Source organism: Natrix helvetica (assembly GCF_964273705.1).
Source record: "Natrix helvetica genome assembly, chromosome: 1".
Lineage (NCBI taxonomy): Eukaryota > Metazoa > Chordata > Lepidosauria > Squamata > Natricidae > Natrix > Natrix helvetica.
The window spans coordinates 247,171,047-247,192,515 of record NC_138548.1 but is presented as its reverse complement, the minus strand read 5'-3'; the positions used below and the strand labels follow the sequence as shown (position 1 = coordinate 247,192,515).

General features: G+C 40.9%; 1 protein-coding gene across 4 annotated transcripts in view; it reads right to left on the bottom strand.

The window, feature by feature from the left end:
• The window catches only part of TMEM94 (transmembrane protein 94), an 82,462-nt gene that overhangs the window by 6,253 nt on the left and 54,740 nt on the right, over positions 1 to 21,469 (bottom strand). For 3 of the 4 annotated variants that reach the window (XM_081937843.1, XM_081937845.1, XM_081937846.1), the window contains 15 exons: positions 21,203 to 21,415; positions 18,735 to 19,056; positions 16,996 to 17,169; positions 15,285 to 15,387; positions 13,994 to 14,211; positions 12,707 to 12,888; positions 11,856 to 11,994; positions 8,377 to 8,492; positions 6,696 to 6,795; positions 5,940 to 6,048; positions 3,888 to 4,077; positions 3,306 to 3,383; positions 2,639 to 2,724; positions 1,751 to 1,832; positions 451 to 611 (listed from right to left, as the gene is read on the bottom strand). In XM_081937843.1, the coding sequence (XP_081793969.1) occupies positions 451 to 611; positions 1,751 to 1,832; positions 2,639 to 2,724; positions 3,306 to 3,383; positions 3,888 to 4,077; positions 5,940 to 6,048; positions 6,696 to 6,795; positions 8,377 to 8,492; positions 11,856 to 11,994; positions 12,707 to 12,888; positions 13,994 to 14,211; positions 15,285 to 15,387; positions 16,996 to 17,169; positions 18,735 to 19,056; positions 21,203 to 21,415 (2,273 nt within the window). The remainder of the gene's footprint in view (positions 1 to 450; positions 612 to 1,750; positions 1,833 to 2,638; positions 2,725 to 3,305; positions 3,384 to 3,887; positions 4,078 to 5,939; positions 6,049 to 6,695; positions 6,796 to 8,376; positions 8,493 to 11,855; positions 11,995 to 12,706; positions 12,889 to 13,993; positions 14,212 to 15,284; positions 15,388 to 16,995; positions 17,170 to 18,734; positions 19,057 to 21,202; positions 21,416 to 21,469) is intronic. The other variant, XM_081937844.1, reaches the window with a different exon arrangement.

Below are 21,469 nucleotides of genomic sequence, written 5' to 3'. Positions count from 1 at the left end.
GCATTAATGAAAGTGAGGAGTGAAGGAGAAGACACTGGCAAAATTACAACACCTATATATATTTTATCAACCATGATAACAATCACAATGTCAGGAATGTACCTTCTAGACTAAATTATGGCATCAACAGCCTCTTGAAAACGACAGATTTAAATCTGAGGTGATCTCACAAATCCAGAAAGAGCGGAGGTGAATTAACATAACCAGTATCTAGAAGCTAGGAATTGAATTTTTTGCCTACATGCTTAGCCACACAGCCTGGAAAAAGCATCTATTCTATGACTCTTCACACTTCTTCCATTTTTTTTTTATCTCTGTGAAAAAAATATTGTACACCATGCCAACTTGGAACGAAATATTAAAAGATGTCAAGCTAAGCAATGCATATACCTACAGCACAATGCTTCCAGCTGCTACATTTAGGAACTTCAAGAGATCCCTGAAGCCTACCTTTGCAGCACGAGGGAGAAGCAGCCTGTGACATTCACGCTGATGGTAGATGAGTTGAAGTTTGCACAGTAATCTTGCAGCAAGTAGCCAAAACAAGCCAAGCAGGAGCAGATGGTGAGGCTGAACTTCAACAGGAAGCAGAAGAGGAAGTAATGCTGAGTCTACAAACAATGCCAACGAGACCAGTGTTATGTGGGGAAGATGATTCAAACACTCTCCCTGCACTAGCCAGGTTGCAATTGCAAAAGCACTGAATTACCAGTTGGTACCACTATACAATTGGGTTGCTACTTAAACGGAATTGTCATAGGGGCCACACGGCTGCTGTTAATTGTGATGATCTGTGGTCTGGGAAGGATGAAATTAGCCACTTGCTAGTGTTTTGGAGGAAATGCATTGCTGAGTTTTTAGGTGGCATTCTCAATGGTATAGAGTCCAGAAGATTCAGTTACTTCTCAGTTACTGAGAAGAGCCCTTGAAAATCAACCACAGAGATTAGATGTGAACTTCTAACAAACATACTGAGAAAATCGTTATCATGGCAATAAGCTCCTCTGAAGTTAAAAACAAAAGCATTTGAAACCATCAGTATCCACAGACCAACCAGGTTCAAAAAAAGTCCCTCCGTGCTTGTTTCAACACCACCAGTATAGTCTCCGAAACGAGTGGTGGGATACGATGGTGCCTGCTGAGAACACCAGGTACCGTTCCAGTACGGTGCTCCGGAGGGCCCACCCACCCGCCCGCCCTACCTGTATTTGAGCCAATTGGGGCTTTCGCGCATGGAGTGTATGGCGGCTGCGCAACGCTCTGCCGAGCAGCTAGAGTGTCATGGGAGGTAAGTATGCATGCGTGCACTGTGCGCGTGCATGTGATGGACGTCGGGCCCCGTTGCAGCGTACCGGTTGCAATGGGATCCAGAATCCACCACTGTCCAAAACCCATAGTTCCAAGCTAAGCCCTCACATTCCCATAGGCAGAAGCTCATGATGTTTGGTACTAAGGACATTTTATGATATAGTACAGTTTAAAAGAACTGTATTGTTTATGAGTCAGCAGCAAAGAAATGTGATAAATAATTGGATTGAGATCTGTCTGATGCAAAAGAGGAACGAAAATTTGTTTAGTCCCAGCCAGAAATCTAAGAGAATTCTCTTGCATAAGCTGGAGCTTGGTCAATAAGGCATCTATTGGAAAGGAAGGAAGGATCATTTATAAGCAACTGGCTAGAAAATTAACCCTTTGTAAAGTTTCCTTGTACTCCAAGCAAATAAGACATCCAATTGAAACATTGCCTTACCTTTTTAGGAATGAAGATCAAGTTTTTCCCAGTAGCCATTGACATAATGGAACTATGAGGGGGTTTTCCCAGTAGGGACACACTTGAAAAAATAATGAGGTCATTAATGTGAAAGATAGTCTAGAACATTTGAATGCAACAAGCATATGAAGCTGTTTAGACATCTTGCCAGGTTCACCTCCAAGAACAACAGAGATGCCAGGCTAAGTTCAGTTCTTTATTTGATCATACCAATAGACAGAATCTTGCCAGACTAAACCTTTACTATTCTCACCCCAGCACATATGGGAGATTTTAAGGAGTGGCAATCTTAACTCTCTATCTTTGACCCAGCATGGAATTCTGCTGCCGCTTGCTTTGCCCACTTCCTGATAATGTTCCCTTCTTCCTGGGAAACTGCCATTTCATTGTAATCCATCATACCACCTCCTCCTTTGTAGGCGCCCTCCATCTACTTCTACATTTGAAATGAATAAAGTTTTTGTGATCGGGAGCCACCATTTATTTTTAAATATTATCGGTAGACAGGGACCACCAGAATTAAATCAATAACACCGTGACATTACAAACATAGTTTAATCAACTTCTGTGGTGGGTAGTAGTTTCAAGAGATTTGTGGCTTACAATATTGTAACTCACTGAAAAGTTGCCACAGCTTCCTCTCCCCCCCCCCCCCAATAATCAGCAGGAAATTATTCAACCAATGTTTACCACTTTGCCTTTGCCTTTTAGTGGTGCTGTCCAGAGGACCACCAAACTGGGGCTTATAGTAGTTTTAGGTTGCCCATCCCTGGTCTACAATAACAGAGGCAATCAATAAAATCAGTTCAAATCTATCAACTTATGTTCTGCAAAGACATGCAATATTTGCCCACTGTGTGAGCTTACCTTAGCAATGGGTAGCAGAAGCACGAAAGCCACAATATGTCAGTGGTGCTGAGAATGGGAGGCAGTTGTGCCAGGCAAGACAAGAACTACATACAACAAAGCAAAAGGCATCATCAGAAGCAAAGCTGGAAATTGAGGAATCAACAAAAGATTAAAGACATCTAGAAGAAATGTCTAATGAAGATCTGACTATCTCTGAGGGTTTCAAAAACAGCTTTTATTTATTTTTAAAAGAAAAATAACTTATTTTTAGAGAAATATTAGTGGCATACTGCAGACCCCATAGTGACATACTGTAGCTCTGCTTGAAAAACTCAGAATTATGCCTGTATAAAACACTTACAGGAAAACTGGCAAAGAGACCATGAGGAATTTAGATATCATATCTGCTTACTGGAAACACAGACATCGATTTGTTGCTGTGCTTCTTTCCCCCTAAAAAGTAGTTGCTAAAATCTATTGCCTCCAAAGCACTCTCTACATTTCTTTCATTTCCCTAACATTTATTTTGGGGGGAAAAATCAGGAAACAACAAATTAGATTGGATTAGAGCAATCTAAGACTGAATTCTTCAGATAAATAACTTCTAATATTGGATCCCTGGGGGGGCTAAATTTTTCTACCAATATGCCTTTTCTGCTTTGTGAAATTGTTTAGGATAACTCACCTGAATGATGACTAGGGTCAGCTGACACTGCAGGAGAAAAAGGAAACACTTCCGTATGCCATAGGTTGCATGGCGGGCCTAAAAGTGAATACACGTTCAGGATATTATGAATGTATGAGGAAACCAGCAAATCTATTACCTACGTCAGAGGCTACTGCTACAATAACAGATAAGATTTTTTATTAGGAAGCAATTTTTCAGAGCAAATGCTTTCCAAAAAGGTATGGAGGAAGGCAACTAATACAATAGTAATCTACTTTTAATTAATCAAAATTAAACAAGTTAAATGAGCTTTCAAAAAAATGCAAGCCTTTCAAATGCTTTCTCAGAATTCAAAATAATTTTAAGAAATGAACCATTACATTTCTTAACCTACTGAATTATATTCAGACACCACTTTATATTAGCAGTAAAAGGAAGCATACCAGAAATTTACCTAGATTGAATTGAAGTAGGATACTTTTGTCTAATTTAGGCTAGAAGCTAGCAGCAATATTAATTAGTTATGCTCATAATTAAGATGAGAGTTTGATGGATGTCACAACGGTACCTTCTACCTTCTTGAAAGAAAAGTGGGCTTACTTGCTCTATAAGTCTGATGATCCCAATGGTTTCTTCAGGACAAATAGACAAGGAGCAGGATAAACTATTCAGCTGGCCAGAGAGCTGAAGAGGCGTGAGCTCATCAGAAATATGGGTCAGGTTTGTGCTGGTAGCATAACCAAAGGTCTCCCAGGAGCATCGAGAGGGATAGAGAGGATCCAGTGCTATGCTATATAGGTAATGTGACATCAGGAAGATTAATACGACAGGGGAAATACCAGAAACAATGAAATAAAAAGTGATCTAAAATAATACAATGCTGGTTATAAACAAACAAGGAAAATTGTGGATTGTATGTTGACCAATATCATTTGCAACTAATCAGGGGGTCTATATACCACTTCCAGAATCTGAGGCTACGATTTCCAGTGTAATTTCACTGAAAAATTGTGTCCCAGCTGCTACTGCCTTACACCTCAGCCCTCCTCCATATATTTATTGATTTATTTAGTATATGGCATCTACAGAGGTCATGCAATCACTGCTATGCAAATTTAGTTTAAATAAAGCATCAGCAAATATATAGGATGCATGGCCAGTACAATATAGGAGATAATGTATTAAATTAAGATAAAACTGTAATAAAATCACCATAATATGAAGCCACAGAATGGCAGTGGGATAGATGTTATAACATAATATCTAAGGAATCTAAGGGGTATGGACTGCAGACTACTCCATGATGGTATAACCCCAGCAACAATCTGTCTTAAGAGAGCGGCTAAAAGTCCATACCAGGGGTGTCAAACTAGTGGTGTCACGTTGTCGTCACATGACGTATCACAACTTTTTTTCTTTGCTAAACTGTGGGTGGGCGTGGCCAGAACGTGATGCATCTGGCCCGCAGGCCGCGAGTTTGATACCCCTGATCTATACACATGGCAACCGAACTATATATTGCATCCCTCATACTTAAAAGCTACAGAGGCAGCAATTACTACAACAGTTTTTTTAAAGAATTCACTGACAAAAGATACCGGACCCCAAATCCATATTTGGCAATTAAACATAGAAGGCTTAAGTAGAAATAAATGCAAGTACCTAAGAAGACTGGCCATAGATAATAGGCTAGATGTTATAACACTATAAGAGACTAATTTGGCTGTTGAGGGACAGATTAAAGCTCAAGGGAAGATCCTGGAAGACAAAACTGTAGTTGACTTAATATATAATGTTCATGGCTCTTTAACGTATCCTCTATACATCAGTATAAAAGATGGTTTGGATTTTCAGTTCAGAATTTCTTTACCTGACAACTGAATGGAAGTACATTTGCTCATGACTTTAAGAAAAATGTAATGCCCAGCTTAAAGGTAAAGGTTCCCCTCACACATATGTGCTAGTCGTTCCTGACTCTAGGGGGCTGTGCTCATTTCCAAGGGGGCTGTGCTCATTTCCATTTCAAAGCCAAAGAGCCACCGCTGTCTGAAGACGTCTCTGTGGTCATGTGGCCGGCATGACTAAGCACCGAAGGAGCACAAAACGCTGTTACCTTCCCACCAAAGTTGGTCCCTATTTTTCTACTTGTGTTTTTATGTGCTTTCGAACTGCTAGGTTGGCAGAAACTGGAACAAGTAACAGGAGCTCACTCCGTTACGCGGTGCTAGGGATTTGAACCACTGAACTGCCAACCTTTCTGACTGACAAACTCAACATCTTAGCCACAGAGCCACTGCATCCCGTAATGCCCAGCTTTCAAGACCACAAAAAGGGGATTAAGTGCCTAGGAAAGGAAAAATCAATTTAGTACTAAACTTCAGCTTTGTGATCTTACGCTGCTCTGAGAAAAGTTAGATTTGGGGGCTGTGGTTGCCCGCTCCTGAATCATTCTGTTATTGGTTGCAAGGGAGAACATGCAACTTGTACTTTCAAAAGCATGAAATGCACTCTGAGGCAAAGCAAAGAAAAATGGTAATTTTAAAGAACATTTTGAGAAACAGCAGAGAAGTCATCCCAAAGGCAAAAAAAATCAGGAATGAGGTCCTATATTTCTCAAAATCAGAACGTTGGCTGCTGCTTTCTTTTTCTTACCTGATATCACTCTGAAGGAAAAGGCAATTGTTGCGCAAGTTGGCAGAGCTACCCAGGCAGCAAGTGACTTCCCCATATTCCTGCATGATCTTGATCATCTCGCACATGGCTGGCAAGAGAAAAGGAAAAAAGAACTTACCCCCACGGACACCCTCCAGCTTTCTTTGCTTTGACTAATTTTTATTTTTACAAATAAGCACTGAAATATGATAAAGAAAAGAAAAAACACAGAAAGGAAAAAGTGCAGAAAAGAATAGAGTTAAAGAAACTAAAAAAAATAGTTACAGAAGGGACTTCCACCCTTCTTTACAGCGGTTGCAAATGAACTCATTCTCCCTCCTCCCGTACCTATAATAATCCCTCCTGCCGCTTATTTAATTTTTTTTTCAATTGTCAAATCTAGAAATCACCATTTCACTTTTTAAAAAATTTCAGCAAAAAGTCCATAAAAGGTTTCCCAATCTTTTAAAGAAGTACGTATTGTCCTGTCTCTGATAGAGAGTTCAGTTTTGCTAGCAATACCAGCTCTACTATCTTCACCATCCATTCCTTCATTGTGGGTATTTAAGTATTCCTCTCTTTGTGCATATAATAATCTTCCTGCAGTTACCATATATAACACTGATCTTCCATAAGTCTTTCTTAAAAGACTATCCATAAGTCCCAATAAAGAGAGCTCTTGTTTCACCCTCTAGCTTTTCTTAGGGCCTTTCGATCTGAGCAACAAAGAATCCAGCCAGCCTGACCCTCACTTACTTTCTGGGGTGGAATCTGTAAACAGAGGAACGAGCAAAGGCACGTTGTCAATGTTCTGCAGGTGGGGTCTCACCTGGTGGATTCCCCGTGGTAGCTTGGCCTAAAATAAACAAAGCAAAAGAAAGATAACTTATTAGGACCCATAGTCCTATAGTCAGATGCTCTGCAGATCCATATAAGAAAGCCATTGTCTCCTCTTATCAATCAAGATGTCCCAAACTCAGTGCAATATAATCCAGTTCTAACATCCAGTAATCTAGGAATTTACAAACCAGATCAAGTTGGTATCTCTTGCAAAAAGACTCAAGTGATCCAACTTACATTTCCTTCCTTCCTCCCTCTCTCCCTCCCTTCCCTTCCTTCCACTTTTATTACTTTTAATAAATAACTCGAGGCGGTGAACACATCTAATATTCCTTCCTCCCCCTATTTTCCCCTGTGAGATGAGTTGGGCTGAGTGTGTGTGACTGGCCCAAGGTCACCCAGCCGGCTTTCATGGCTAAAACAGGACTAGAACTCACAGTTTCACAGTTTCTAGCCTGGTGCTTTAACCACTAAACCAAATTGGGCCTTGATAAATATTTGGTTCATTTATGGAATTCTTTGCTAATAAAGTATTTAATGAACGAGGTTCTTTGCTAATAAAATATGTTCTTTACATAAATTATGAAGTTCTAGATCCATTTTTCCTAGATTCTGGCCTTGTCAACTCTTTGAGGTAATCCAGACAAGAAACCAAATACTAATACTACCTAATACTTACTATAATCGTAAGATTATAGTATAAGACTCTTGCGAGTCTGAAAGAATTTATCTCCTTCCCTGATTTTACTTTCTATAGAACTAGGGAAAGCCCCTTCCAAGACGCTTACTTTACCCCCTTTCATGAGGACTTCACAGAAAATAATTACAGAAAATAATGAGAATTTACTGTAGACATATTCATGTGTATATGGGAATAATTAAAGTTAATTTTTGAGACTGAGATAGCCAATTATTTTTCTCTAAGCCACTGAAATAACTTTTACTCTCCTTTTTCAAGACATAATTTTCAGAAGGGGAAAAAAAACACACCTCCTTTTCTGCAGTTTCTGGAAATCCTCCAAAAGTTCATGTACAGTGATGTTGCACTGTAATTTCTAATGTGACAAAAAGGAATCTGAGATCTCATTAACTATATTGTTAAATACAGAAAGAGCCGCTGTATTAATTGCACTGGATTAAAATTTAATTAAGCCAATCAAATGTAGCTTTTTTGTCTTTGCCCTGCCTACTTTTATCTTGACTCTACATTCCGAGTTCTTAGTGCCAAAAGTTGCAAAGCTACATTCTGCAGCCAGTAGGCATCACTTCCTTGCGTCGGATGGTTACATCCTTTGAACTTCACTGGTATATCTGGGCTTCTGCTCTTTGGATAGTTTATAAAAGGTGTCATAATGAACTCTAATCTCCCATTACATGTGCTAATACATCTATGGGAATTTGAGGAAGCAAACTGTTAGATTAGGTAACATGCACTAAATATAAATATCGCTTTAAATCACGCTAAATTAAGCAGAGCTTTCTTCTCGATACCTTCCCACCTTCCTCCCTACTTATTGAGCATGAGATTATGCAAGCATCCAAAGCTGCAACAACCGCTGAGAATCTATTCTGGCCAGGAAGGAAATGTCAACCATACCCTGTTACAGTCCTCCAGGAAACTGGGGATGTCACTGTCTGTTGGCTGGAAGCTAATGAGATCCGAGTGGCCTTCCTCTTCCATCAACAAAATCCCCTCCGCATCTTCTCGGGAGACTGAGGACAGAGAAGACAACAATGTGAAAATAGAAGACTGCTATAGCAGCTCTTCATGAATCTCTCATATCGGGCATTCCCTCCCCAACATTTCCTCACAAGGCACTGTGACAGCCCAGAAGTGCAAATTCTGATTTTCTGTGTTACTTCAGCTGACAAATCCCACTCAACATTCCTAAAATAAAAGGCGTCTGAAATAATTCATCTTAGTCAGTGTCAAAAGCATGATCTCATATTCACCCAAGTTTCAACAACATTGCTAAAGGAGAATATCAAGTAGAAAAGCTTAGAAGCACTGATGCTTCCAGATGAATGGTTGGTAGCACTCTGTAGTGAAAAGACAGTAGCCGTATAGGGAATGTTTGCTTTATATCTCTATTTTGGATGGGATCCATGGACTTGGGCGAGAGGTGGCACGTTTGGGAGGAGTGCTGGTTCAACAAGGGGGGGAGTAGCAGGCAGTAATATCTCAGTGATGATGGGCAAAGGAAGATATAGTAGAAGACATAGGGCAGATTACTCTTGGGAAGGTGAGAGTCCGGATGGGGAACAACAGACTTCCACTGAACTCTGTGGCTTTGGGGTTTGTGGCTCTTTGGTTCTAGGATTGCATCGTCTTTGGTACTGGATGGTGTTGTTGCACTGCCCAATTGGACCATTGCAATATGCTCTACATGGGGTTGCCTTTGAAAATTACCCGGAAACTTCAGCTAGTGCAAAAGGTGCCAGCAGTTATGCGTGTTTCTGTTACAGGGCACATTACACCTCTGCTGCATGAGCTGCTGTCAACCCTCAGGCTGATCTGGCTGAAGCCATCTTGACGCTTCAGTGCTGCCACATTGGAGCGAGGGCTAGCGAGGGGGGATTAGAGATAGCTGGGGTTACATAGTCAAAATAAAATGCTTTCTCTTGGGAACCAAGGACGTTCTCACACCTGGCTGGGGGAAGGAGGAATGATGTCCCCAGACCAGCAGACACTGCCTAGATTGGGTCATGTGACTGATGTGTTTGCGATTGAGGGAAATCTTTCAGTTTTAATTAGGTGCAAATCAAGGGGCCCCCTTAGAGATGGTTTTCACCAGATATGTGCCAATATGATATTTCCAATAAAGCTATTCTTTCAGGAATCCACCTGCCTGGGAGTTTTTGCTTGCGACAGATCTATTACTTGGAACACTGACAACTGCATTGTTACCAGTTTATTTATAGATTCAATTCAAGGTGTTGACTTTTAACGCTCCACATTGCATAGGATCAGGTCATCTGAGGAACTGCCTTTTCCGGATTTCATAGACTTGTCCCACTGGATCCAATAGAATGGGTATGTTCCAGGTTCCATCATCTAGGGAGCTACACTTGACTACTCTAAGCAGTAGTGGGAGTTTTTTTTTCTGCTGTGGTACCCACATAGTGGAATATTAACCCAGATAACTGAGATCCGACATACAATGAAGAGCGAATCTGACAAAACGTTGGCCACAGTCTTTAATAAAGATTATATTGTGGCAATAAGAGCAGAAAGACACAAGTGTATTTCTGCACTTATTGCATCCATGGATTGCCATCTAGTGGCCCTGTTTAAGATGACTTGGTCCCTCCAAGGGATGGATGGGTCAAAAAAAGGACCACTGTGAGAACCTTTGAGGAATTTGTCATATAAAAGTACCATAATCACTCTGAGCTGAATTTCAGCTATACAGGTGATAGCAATAGCAATAGCACTTAGACTTATATACAGCTTCAAGTGCTTTTACAGCCCTCAGCTACACAGGTGATGGTAAGTAGCCGGAAGCATGATCTGGTGTGGTTGTCTGGGAACAGGTTGAGCCTTTTGGTCCCAAGGAAGGGAACTGGATTATCAAAGCTGAGAATGTGGTGACTTACTCATGGATTCCTATCCCTCCCTGTTAGTCCAGGCCTCCCAAGAGATAACTGTGGCTAGGTTCAAGTGGTGAATGCAACCTTGTTTGAGGGGGGGGGGGGCATTCTGTCTGTGCTTAAGGAGGAGATGCCCCACTGACTCCTCAAGAAGCCTTCAGTGGATCCAACAGTTCTGCTGAATTTTTGATCTGTTTCTAACTTTCCTTCTTGGGAAAGGTTGTTGAGAAAGTGTTTGGGCTGCAGCTTCAGAGGTCTCTGGAAGAAACTGATTACCTGGATCTCTTCCAGTCACCTTTCAGATTTTGGCACATTCCCATAACAGTATTGACTATACTTATGGAGGATGGTGAAGGTAAAGATTGCTTTCTAGATCCAAAGATTTTCCATCCTTGGTTCTGGATGAATTGTGCTGCCCCAGACAAGTGTGTAGTTTGAGGGCACTCCTTCACTCATGACTTCTGTTTGAAGATATGTGGCAGGCATGACTCAAATCCATTTTGTGTACCATTCCAGGATCTGGAAGCCCTATCAACAGTCACTCCTATCTATTCACTTATTTGACTTCATTACTGCAACATGCTCTACACAGAGCTGTCTTTGGATCTTCTAGAAACTACAACTAATTCAGAATGCAGCAGGGGAGCTTAATTATGAATGCACCTTTGGCAACCACTGTAAAACACTGGGAAATTCCCATTTCCAATGATACTAAAGCTAGGGTTTTAGGGTTAGGATTAGGGTCAGGTTAGATCTCCTTGGAGTCCTAGTCAAGAACTGATCTCAGGAATACATTCTTAGAGGTTCTCCAAGGAAAGGGACAGTTATAGCTTTTTGTTCAGACTTCTTCTTGGACCATATAAAATACATATGAAACTCCCCATTGCTAATTAAAGGAAACTAGGGTTAGTCCTAGTCTTAGGGTTAGGTCTCCTTGTTGTCAGGGCCAAAAACTCAGCATGACTCACCTCAATATGACCATGACATTACTACTTTGTGAGTTGCATTGGTTATCAGTAGGCTTCCAGGTAGAATTCAAGGTTATTGTCTCAAAGGTGCTTTTCCAAAAGACAACTGGGTTTTCTTGGTTGGTTTTTTTTTCCTTTGAAAATATTGCGCTTCTCACCCAAGAAGCTTCTTCAGTTCTTCTTGCCTTTTGGAAAAGCACCTTTGGGGCAATCATGATCTGGATGATTGAGGACCTCATAGACAATTCAAGATTATTACTTTTAAACTACTTCAAGGCCCACATAGATGGTACTTGTGATTAAACAGTGGGGCCCTCTAATCCACTTGACTTGTCTTTTCAGTCCTTAGGCACTTGTACAGTACTGAGGAATTAAGAAAGGTAAAGTGGGACTGTCCCATACAGCAACATTCAGTCAGCAAGAGCACATTAGAAATTGCTTCAACAAATCAGACACCTTTGTCGTAGCCAATGTTCTGCTCACGCTCTGCAAACCCTGCCAAGCTATTTTCGCTCACCTTGAGGAAGGTCCTCATGCAAGGAGCCTGCATGGCTGGGACTGGAGGGAGGAATTTCAGAACCAGACACATCTCCATTGGGAGTTAGAGATATATGGCAATTCCAGCCAGTCTCAAGACCCATCTTCTCCGCAAACACCTGTAAAAAAGTATTTATTCATTCAATGTATATGCTGTCCAAAAATGGAAGGCAAGAGAGAAAATTAAACCAAAGCAGTGATTTGGGCCTACAATCCAGATTCAATTTCAAGATCACATCTTACAAGATATTCAATTGTGTATTTTGATCAAAACCTTTCTGGTTATTCTGATTAAAAAGTCATCAGTGGTATATTAAAAACTATCCATATTCTAAAAATGTATACACATTTCCAAATGTTGTTTGGCTCTACTAGCAGGAGAACTATTTTGGGGACAGAATGAATATATTCCCATTTGGGACGCACAAGCCGATCTAGATGGACTATGTAAAATTTACTATTATAGTAATATATATTAAAATAAGTGTAATGCGCATTTAGTGAGATTCTTTCTTAATACATATCTTCCCGATAACAACATACTTTGTGAAAAATTTATCATGATCACAAACCGAAGAACATTCCATTACTAAATTATTAATTGGGGTATTTATAGGAAAGGGAAGAGGAAGGAGAAAGTATCACAATTTAAAAGAGATTAGCTACCACGAAATCCATAAATGCTAAAAGACAATTAACGTATCAAAAGAAGAAGAAGAAAAAGTTAACTTTAGTTCAGAATCTGTCCAAGGATGAAGAGGACCACTGTGTCCTTGACATGCCTGCTAAAAGAAGAATGCATGCTAAAAATGATGCAAAATAATAGCTTACCTTACTCTTCAGCTCATCTTCCAGGGAGAAATAGACAAAGCGAATGCAAGCATTGACTAGTCCTTCAATGAGGCGGACGACATCCGATCGGGCCTGATACTGGGAGGAGACCATGCCCATGAAGATCTGGCCACTCAAAGCCTGGATACAGTCCTCCTTCTCCATCACTTCCCCGATCCCTTCTTTGGGCATGTGAACAAGAGCAAATGCACAGAAAGCAGATACGCCATGGAGACATGGGCAGCCAAGGTGGCATGCAGGGACAGGAACAGACATCCACCAGAGAACATGCAGGACACCCATTTAAAGGATCAAGAAGGAAATATGATCAGTCATGGCCAAAAGACCCCAGCACAACACATACACATGTATGTAGTGAAAGAGGGAAAGAGAAAGGAAGAAAAAAAATGCTCATCAGTTATTAAAAAACCAGAAACAGAAAAGATACGTGCAAAGCTATTAAGAGAACACTCAAATCCCAGAACATTTTAAAAAACTAGGGGGAAGGTTTGGATGACCAATATCTTCTTAGCAAATATCCACATCAGCAGAAAGTAAGGAAATTGACTTGGAAGAGACCACTGCTATTCTGCTTCTCCTGCCTTATGCTAACTGGGATGTCTAAATTAGTTCTTTACAATCAGCTAAAAGAAGATGCTGGAGGATCTTGCCAAGCTAAAGCAGCAAGACTGATGTGGGATCAAATTAAGCCTTTTTCCGATGACAGGGCAAGCTTGTCCAAACATCAAGGTTTTTTCCCCTTCTCAGCGCTTTTTCTTTTTTATATATATTTTTCTTACTCTGTATTAGCTTTTATCTTTCTTTTTTTTAATTTCAATAAAAAATATTATTAAAAAAGCAAACATCAAAAGTTTAGGTAAGCAGAATTCTTGCACATTTGCCAGATCAGATGGTGACCAGGAAAGGACCCTGAACCACGCAAAAAAAATATATGAATCCACAGGTAATGAGATCTTTGTGCAATTACAGTGCCTTCCATAAGAAATAAACTTTATTTAAGCAGAGAATTCTCAATGAGACAATATATTTTGCAGCACAAGCAATTTTGCATTCACTGTAACAGCACCTTAACTGGCATTTTGTAAAATAACATTGCAATTGAAGGTGACAATCATCTGACCCTGTATTTTTAAATTTCATTATCTCCCCCCCCCCCCCCCAAAAAAATACTATTTTCCTCCCTGCAACATCTTTTAAAAGCTACGGTGAATCTATTTCAGCTTCTGTTTCTGCAGCAAATCTCAACTACGATGGTGAAGCACGTACCATCTGAGCTCCAGCTATTTCGGCGGCTGCTCTGCTTGATAGGTATGGTCCCTGGAAGGTCACAAGAGGTGAAGATGGTGTTTTGCCCAGGGACCTGCACCAGTTCTATGCATTTGCCATTCAGGAGGGAAGACAAGGCACAATGCATGGGCTTGTAGGAGAAGGCAGAACAATAACCCGAAAGGCAGGCACGCTGGTAGAAATCCAGCACTTTCTTCCTGAGAAAATAAAAGACAAAAGCAATTAGAAACAATTTCACCCTAAATTACTGTTGTTGTTGTTGTTGTTGTTGTTGCATAAGAAACCCATGTGTTAACATGAGCAATGGCTGAAATACTGAATTTCCTTGAAAAATATTATTTCAGACTCATCCCTTCAATAGTTCTGGAGAGGTCAGTGAGAACAGCCTAGTGAAGAATGAAAATACAGGGAGGCTGTCAGGTGGTGGTGGTAAAAATTGGAATGGAACATCCTGGGAAAGCTGCAGTAATTGATGAGGGTTAGGGTGAGTGAGCTCCCGTTACTTGTCCCAGCTTCTGCCAACCAAGCAGTTCGAGAGCACATAAAAATGCAAGTAGAAAAATAGGGACCACCTTTGGTGGGACGGTAATAGCATTCTACGCACCTTCAGCGTTTAGTCATGCCGGCCACATGACCACGGAGACATCTTCGGACAGCGCTGGCTCTTCAGCTTTGAAACTGAGATGAGTACTGTCCCCTAGAGTCGGGAACGACTAGCACATATGTCTGAGGGGAACCTTTACCTTTACTGCCCCATAGCGCTTTAAAGCACTCTCTGGGCAGTTTTCAGTGTTGAAACATTATTTGCATATTTCCCCCAACAATCTGGGTCTTCATTTTATTGACCTCGGAAGGATGGAAGTCTGAGTCAACCTTGATTCCAGTAAGGATCGAACTCCAGGCTTTGGGCAGAGATGACCTGCAATACTGCACTTTAACCACTCTGTCACGAAGACACTAATGTTGAATTTTAACTATCCTTGCCTCTATTTTAATTTTTTAGATTCAGTTTTAATTTCTTAACATTTTATTCGTACTCCACCCAGAGTTCCTCTGTGAGAGAGATGGCATCTCAATAAATATATTTTCCTCAGTAAGGAAATTGAGCTCTGGAAGCAGGATCCCACTGACGCCATTAGCACTCTCCAGAGTGAAGGAAAAATCCCTGGCACAAAACATTCATCCTGAGAAGCCATTGCTCCAGCAATCTGTATTACAAAGCCAGTGTCCCTTAAGAGGCCTAAAGAGGCGTAAAGAGCAGTCTGTCTACCTGTCAGAACCAGAAAGTGGGTAGATATCCGAGCCATCCCAGAAATCTGTGCAGGCCTCCAGGATGATATCAGCAGTCCCATGGGAAAGCATCTGCTCCGTGCCTAGGAGAGAAAATTGGGCCTCTATAGCAAGCCTGAAGACGGCTTGCTGGCAGGCTCATTTATTTTACAGCTTCCACATCACTCACAAGCATCTTTTTGCACTGAACAAAAAGGACAAAATGGTGATGACTGAACAGAGCGGGCCCTAAAAATAACCCACTGCCTGTCATCAAATTATCACAGGAGATCACCGCCTGTCAGGAGCCACAGCAGGGCCACCCCAGCTTTCCTGGACAATTATGTTTTGTTTTCTTATGCCAACTAGAGTCATATTAGTGCAACTGACGAAGTACCCATCATTTTTTTCACACCCAGGGACTTATGCAGGATCTACAATAAAATGCACAGCTCATCTATAAGCAACATTTCTTTGAGGCAAACCTCTAACCTATTCAGTGCCAAATACAGGACACCTATATGGCAAAAAATGGCTGCCCCAAGGGATCAATTGTCATCCCTCACCTGTCCTATCTCTTTCCAACATTGGGTCTCAAAGCAGGGCAAAGCTTTGTATTAGAAATATATACATACACCTGAATAATATTTGCATTAGGTAAGTATAAAGAACTGTTACAGTTTACTGTTAAAATGATTTGTTAAAGCACTTTTTATTAATTAAAAAGCAATAAATATTAATAAAGAAAAACAGGACAAAAATGTCCTCTTTTCTTAACACATTGGTGTGTCGAAAATGAATTTCTTCTGCTTCTATATAAGGGAGATTCGTTTAATTGGAAATCCTATTCTTTCCTGTCTTGCTCCAGAAACCAACCATTCCCCTCACGGGCCCTTTAGATGCAACCAGACTACAATACTTAGTCAACACAGCTCTGCTGGCAGGGAATTCTGGATTTGCTGTCCTAATACAGCTGCACTGTGCCAAGAAGTTAGAGAACTATCTCTTGGTAATCCTGGAAGGCAACCAGAATGCGCTGTTAACAACTGTTTCTAATACAGTTGGTAAGTCCAACTAGCTTTTAAGCATTAAAATAATTGTAATAAAAATCAATTCTGCTTTCCAAACCTATTTAGCGTTTTACAGAGCCTACATACCTTCAGGGCAAGTGTGGAATATATACTCAATTCTTTAAAATGAAAGACAATGGGAACTAACAGAGAATAAATTGAAGTGTGATACTTGGGAAAATCCTAATATTCCAGTTCTCGGCTGGAATTAGACCCAAGGCCCCAAAGTTGTATCTTAAAGCAGTGGTTCTCAACCTGTGGGTCTGGACTCCTTTGGGGGTCGAACGACCCTTTCACAGGGGTCACCTAAGACCATCGGAAAACACATATTTTTAAAAAAATACGGAAAACATAAAATAATTTTATGGTTGGGTGTCACCATAACATGAGGAACTGTACTAAAGGGTTGCGGCATTAGGAAGGTTGAGACCCACTGTCTTAAAGCATCAATCAAGAAAAGTTAGTTAATCTTCATTTTGGAAAACCTTCTGTGATGTCAGTGGAATAGCAACGTTTCTTCCCCCTGGCATTTTACTATACATTCAAGTGCATGTCTTAAATCTTGGAATTAGCTACAGGGGCTGCCTGTCAAATTGAAATCCCAGAGGCTGGACACAGCAGCAATCAGTCTCACAATCTTACTGGTTGTGGTGTCTCTCACGAAAAGGCTGATCATGTGACTCAAAGGCGGCCTCCTCTTGGTGATGAAGGAGAGCTTCCCAAGCATCACTTCTTTCACCATCTCATCGGAAGGCAGGCGGTAAAGGGCCATGTAGTTCTCCTGCTTGAAAAGCTCTTTGGCACCAGGTGTAAACCCTAGGAATGAAAACCATCCATAAAAAAGGAGGACACCACAAGGAAAGATTACCCAGATCACACAAAATATGCAGCAGCTCTTCTCATTCACGCACCATTTCCCTTCTGGCCAGCACCATCCTCCCGATAGCACCTCCTGCTGAATCTTCTGTCCTGCTATTTTGCAGCCCAATACAAAACATTGGGTTCCAAAACAGACACACCACCATGTAAACTTGCCCTTAAAATCAGAGATTGGTGTCAAGGGATGATTCTGTGGGTGACTGATCTTGCCCCGGAGACCTACAATTAACTGAATTTGCAGCATTTTAAAAGTCTTTCTTAAAATGTGGCAACTATCCAAATGAGAGTAGCATATGATTGTCAGACATGGACAAGGTGTATTGTTACACATTTTTGATATGGGTGAATGTTGAAGGCTTAAACCAATTAGGGGAAACGGAAAAATTTATAGGAGGCCCTAATCCTCTTTTGTACAGCCATTTCAGCTATCTCTTGATTAAAACAAAGAAGTTAGAAATCAGAGAGTTTACCTCTGCATGATTCATTTAACAACTGCAGTGATTTGCTTAACCACTGTGGCAAAAAGTTCGTGAAATGGGGCAAAACTCACTCAACAACATAAATTTTGGGTTCAGTTGTGGTCGTAAGTCAAGGACTACCTATAGACACTATTGTCTTTTGGAATTTAACAAGCCAAACCAAGTGGAACTTTCTCCCTATATGTGTTATCAGAATGTTTAAAACACGTGAAGAAATCAAATGAAAATAAGTTAGGCTTGTTTTCCAGGCTACAGAGCCTCTTATAGTTAAAAAGAATCCCCCAATTGTTGAACAAGAAGCAAAGTTGTATTGATAGAAATAGATAAGATTTGTTTAAATGGATTTTCTTTTAATCCACCCTTAGTCTCTCACAGAACCCCATCAAGATTTGATGGAATCTATTTTTGGTGAAACTGAACTCTCTAAGTTTCAAAATTCCTACCTTAAGAGAGTTAAGAAAGAGATGTTATGTCTCAGTTGTCCAGCATCTCCTGCACTAATGTCCATGACCATGGACATTTCTGCTAACAAGGAAGCTGTGCACTTTGAGACTTCTTCTTAAAAACAAGGGAGATATTTTATCACCTGCTCCGGGGGGGGGGGGGGGGCTGCTACGGGTTCAGTAGAACCCGTAGCCAACGTTATGGCCTGTTCAGAGAACCTCCAAATCCCACCCCTGGTTGGCCCGGCCCACCCTACCCCGCTCCACCCCTGCCACCCCACCCCACCCTACCAAGGAGTCTCAACACAGCCTGTTTTGGATGCGAGGTAAGTACAGGGCCAAGCAGAATCTCGGGACGTGGGGGAAACAGGCCTCCCAGAAGGCCTCTGGAGCCCGGGGGAGTTTTCACCCTCCCAGAGGCTCGAGGAAAGCCTCTGGAGCATGGGGAAAGCGAAAAGGATCACCCCGCCGTGGTGCAGGAGACCGACTAGACCACGCCCACCATGGCCACGCCCACTCAGCAACCAAGCAGAGAAGCCATTGCTGAAATTTTTGAAGCCCACCCTTGCCTGCCCCATACCTATTAGTCTTGCAAGTTCACAAAGCCCCCAGGGTATGTGTACTGGCAAGACAGCATGATGTGTCTCTTGCAAGGCGAGGTTACACAAGTGGTCAGAGAAGCGGCAGAGGGGTTCCGTCACACTTGCGTTGCACAGGTTGAGCAGCACGTTCAGGCCCAGGGGCTTCAGAGAGGTTAAGTGCATTTGCCAGTTGGAATCATCAAACTGGATGCAGGAAGGATTCTGCTGGTCTTGAGACAAGCTAAGCATTTCCAAATGGTAATCGCAGACAAAATCTTCGGCCTCGCAGGCTAGTCCGTCAATGTCACTTTCCACCTGGGCCTGTAATAAAAATAGGCTTGGTTAATTCTAACAGGATTTTTTTAAAACGGGTATCTCACCTGAAATCAATATGGCTACAGTGATAGAGAAGATGCCAGCCACTCCTTCCCTCATATCACACGTGGGCAAGTGGGGCAACTTTATGATCTGGGGACTTCAACTCTCAGATTTCCTGAGCCAACCAGGCTGGCTCAGGAATTCTGGGAATGGAAGTCCACAAGTCGTAACGTTGCCATAGTTACCCACCCTTGCTTTATAAATATGCATCTGTTAGCCTAAAGTTTCTAATAGGCGATTACACATGCCCATTAAGGCTCTTCCATTTCGTTATTGAGGTCCCAGAATAATATTATTACTTTTTCATATTAGAAAGCAAGATTCAGATTTAGAGAAAACAATCAAGAGGATTGGATGATAGTGAAAATTACCGGCAAAAACACTGAAACTAAAATTTGAAGGGTCCCTTGAACTCTCTTTTCAGTTTGCATGGTTTTTAGACTTGGCCAATTCTCCAGAGATCTGCTGATGTCATAGGTCTCTGGAGAATAAAGGCAGGACATAAAGTCAAAAGACATATGAGAAACAGCCTCAAGAGCCTGAAGAAATCTGTCTCTAATTGAATTTTAAAGAAAAGACAACAAATGGCAGATAGCTTTGTTTAACAAACTGAACAAACCAGTTCCTATTTGATTTCTCAGCTGTTTACTGGTCCCGGCTGAGTAGCAACTGTGAAAATAATAGGACATGTAAGAGTAGCTGTACTCTCCTCCTCAGGTCTATGAAGCTGAACGTGAAAGTACTGCTTCCATGTGTTAAGCTTTAAATTTTATGTTTTTTCTGTAGGAGGGAAAAATTAAAGAGAATCCCAGAACTGCAGTCTATATATTACATAAGAAACCTAAACTGGGAGTCACATGGTTGAAGTTAACCAAAATGACCCCCAATTACAAATGAAATGGTTATGCAAATGTGATTCAGAAGCACTTCAAATTCCATGCAAGCAAAGCATTTCTCTATGCCTTCAGGCTTCTAAACAGGCAGGGAAAAAATCCTGTTTCTTGAATGGGTCCTCTTATTAGAGATGCTGAAAAAGGAGGTAGTTGTGACGATTGCAGAGGAATGGGGAACTCACACGTACTGAGGCATTTCTGAATAATTTTTGAAGCATGCACAACCCAAGTAAACAATTCCCTGAAACCTTTTTTAAGGATGCTCACCATATTCTTTCGGATTTTTAAAACCTCTTCTAAAATGGGAGTTCCCAAATATTTCCCAGGTCTTTTCTTTATCTTCTATTACACACCCCTGTCTCAGATCCCAGAGCCCTCACAATCTATTGTCTGGTAACTTTATAATGGAAATCCTCACTAATACAAGTAATGTTAACACAGAGTAAGGAGGGCAGTACTCATATTCCTTTGGATCAATGTATTTTTAAAGTTGGAAACTTTAAGTTGTGTCAATTTCGAGAAAATGATACATCAGCACATTGATTGGAAACCTGAAATGCTCTTGTTGGGGATATTATCAGAAACTCATAGCAAAGAAAATGTAAATTTGATTATTCATGTATTAACTGCAGCTAGAATTGTATTTGCACAAAACTGGTAAAGTGAAAAGATTCATATGGATGAGAAGGTGATTAGGAAAATATTAGAATGTACAGAAATGAATAGGTTAATACTTGCAATTAAAGAGAAGGAACAAATTGAATACTATATTATATGGGAACTATTCTACCGAAGACTAGAAAATAAATATGAAAGTTAGAAATAAAAGTAGATTAGTGAAGTAAAGAAAATATATCACAATAATTAAATAAGTTAAGATGAGGATTGTTACAGTATTAGATGTGTTATGTATATCAATATTAAGTTAAGAGTAGATAAATAATGAATATGACTGTAAATTTTAATTGTTATTGCATAAGACATTTATACCCAGTCGACACACTGTTTAATGGAAGAAGGATTGTTTGTATTAAAATAAAACAAAACATTTTATTAAAAAAAAAAAGATGTGCGAGTTTCAACTCCTAGAATTCCCCAGCCAGGTATGAAAATCACTGCTCTGTAGATACCTACGTTGGCATGGCCTCCCGCACGAAATGAAGAAAATGGGCCAGAAGTGACCCGTCCTTCATTACCTGAGTTGTCTCCTCCTCTCCTCCTTCAATGTCTTTGCTGAAGCTCACATTAGATCCTGAAGGGTGCTTGCTGCGGCCTGCTGGTTTCTTGTGAGTCTGAGTATCAGAAGACTTAGGAGTATTGCTGGTGGACCACTCAGCCCTGTCTTGCTCATTGCTGATGCGAATCACATCCGACAAGGGCCCTGAGAGCAAAGCATCCCTTTCATGAGGCTGCAATACAGTATAAGTAAAAGAGGTAAGCAGGAAACCCCTGCAAGAGGAAAC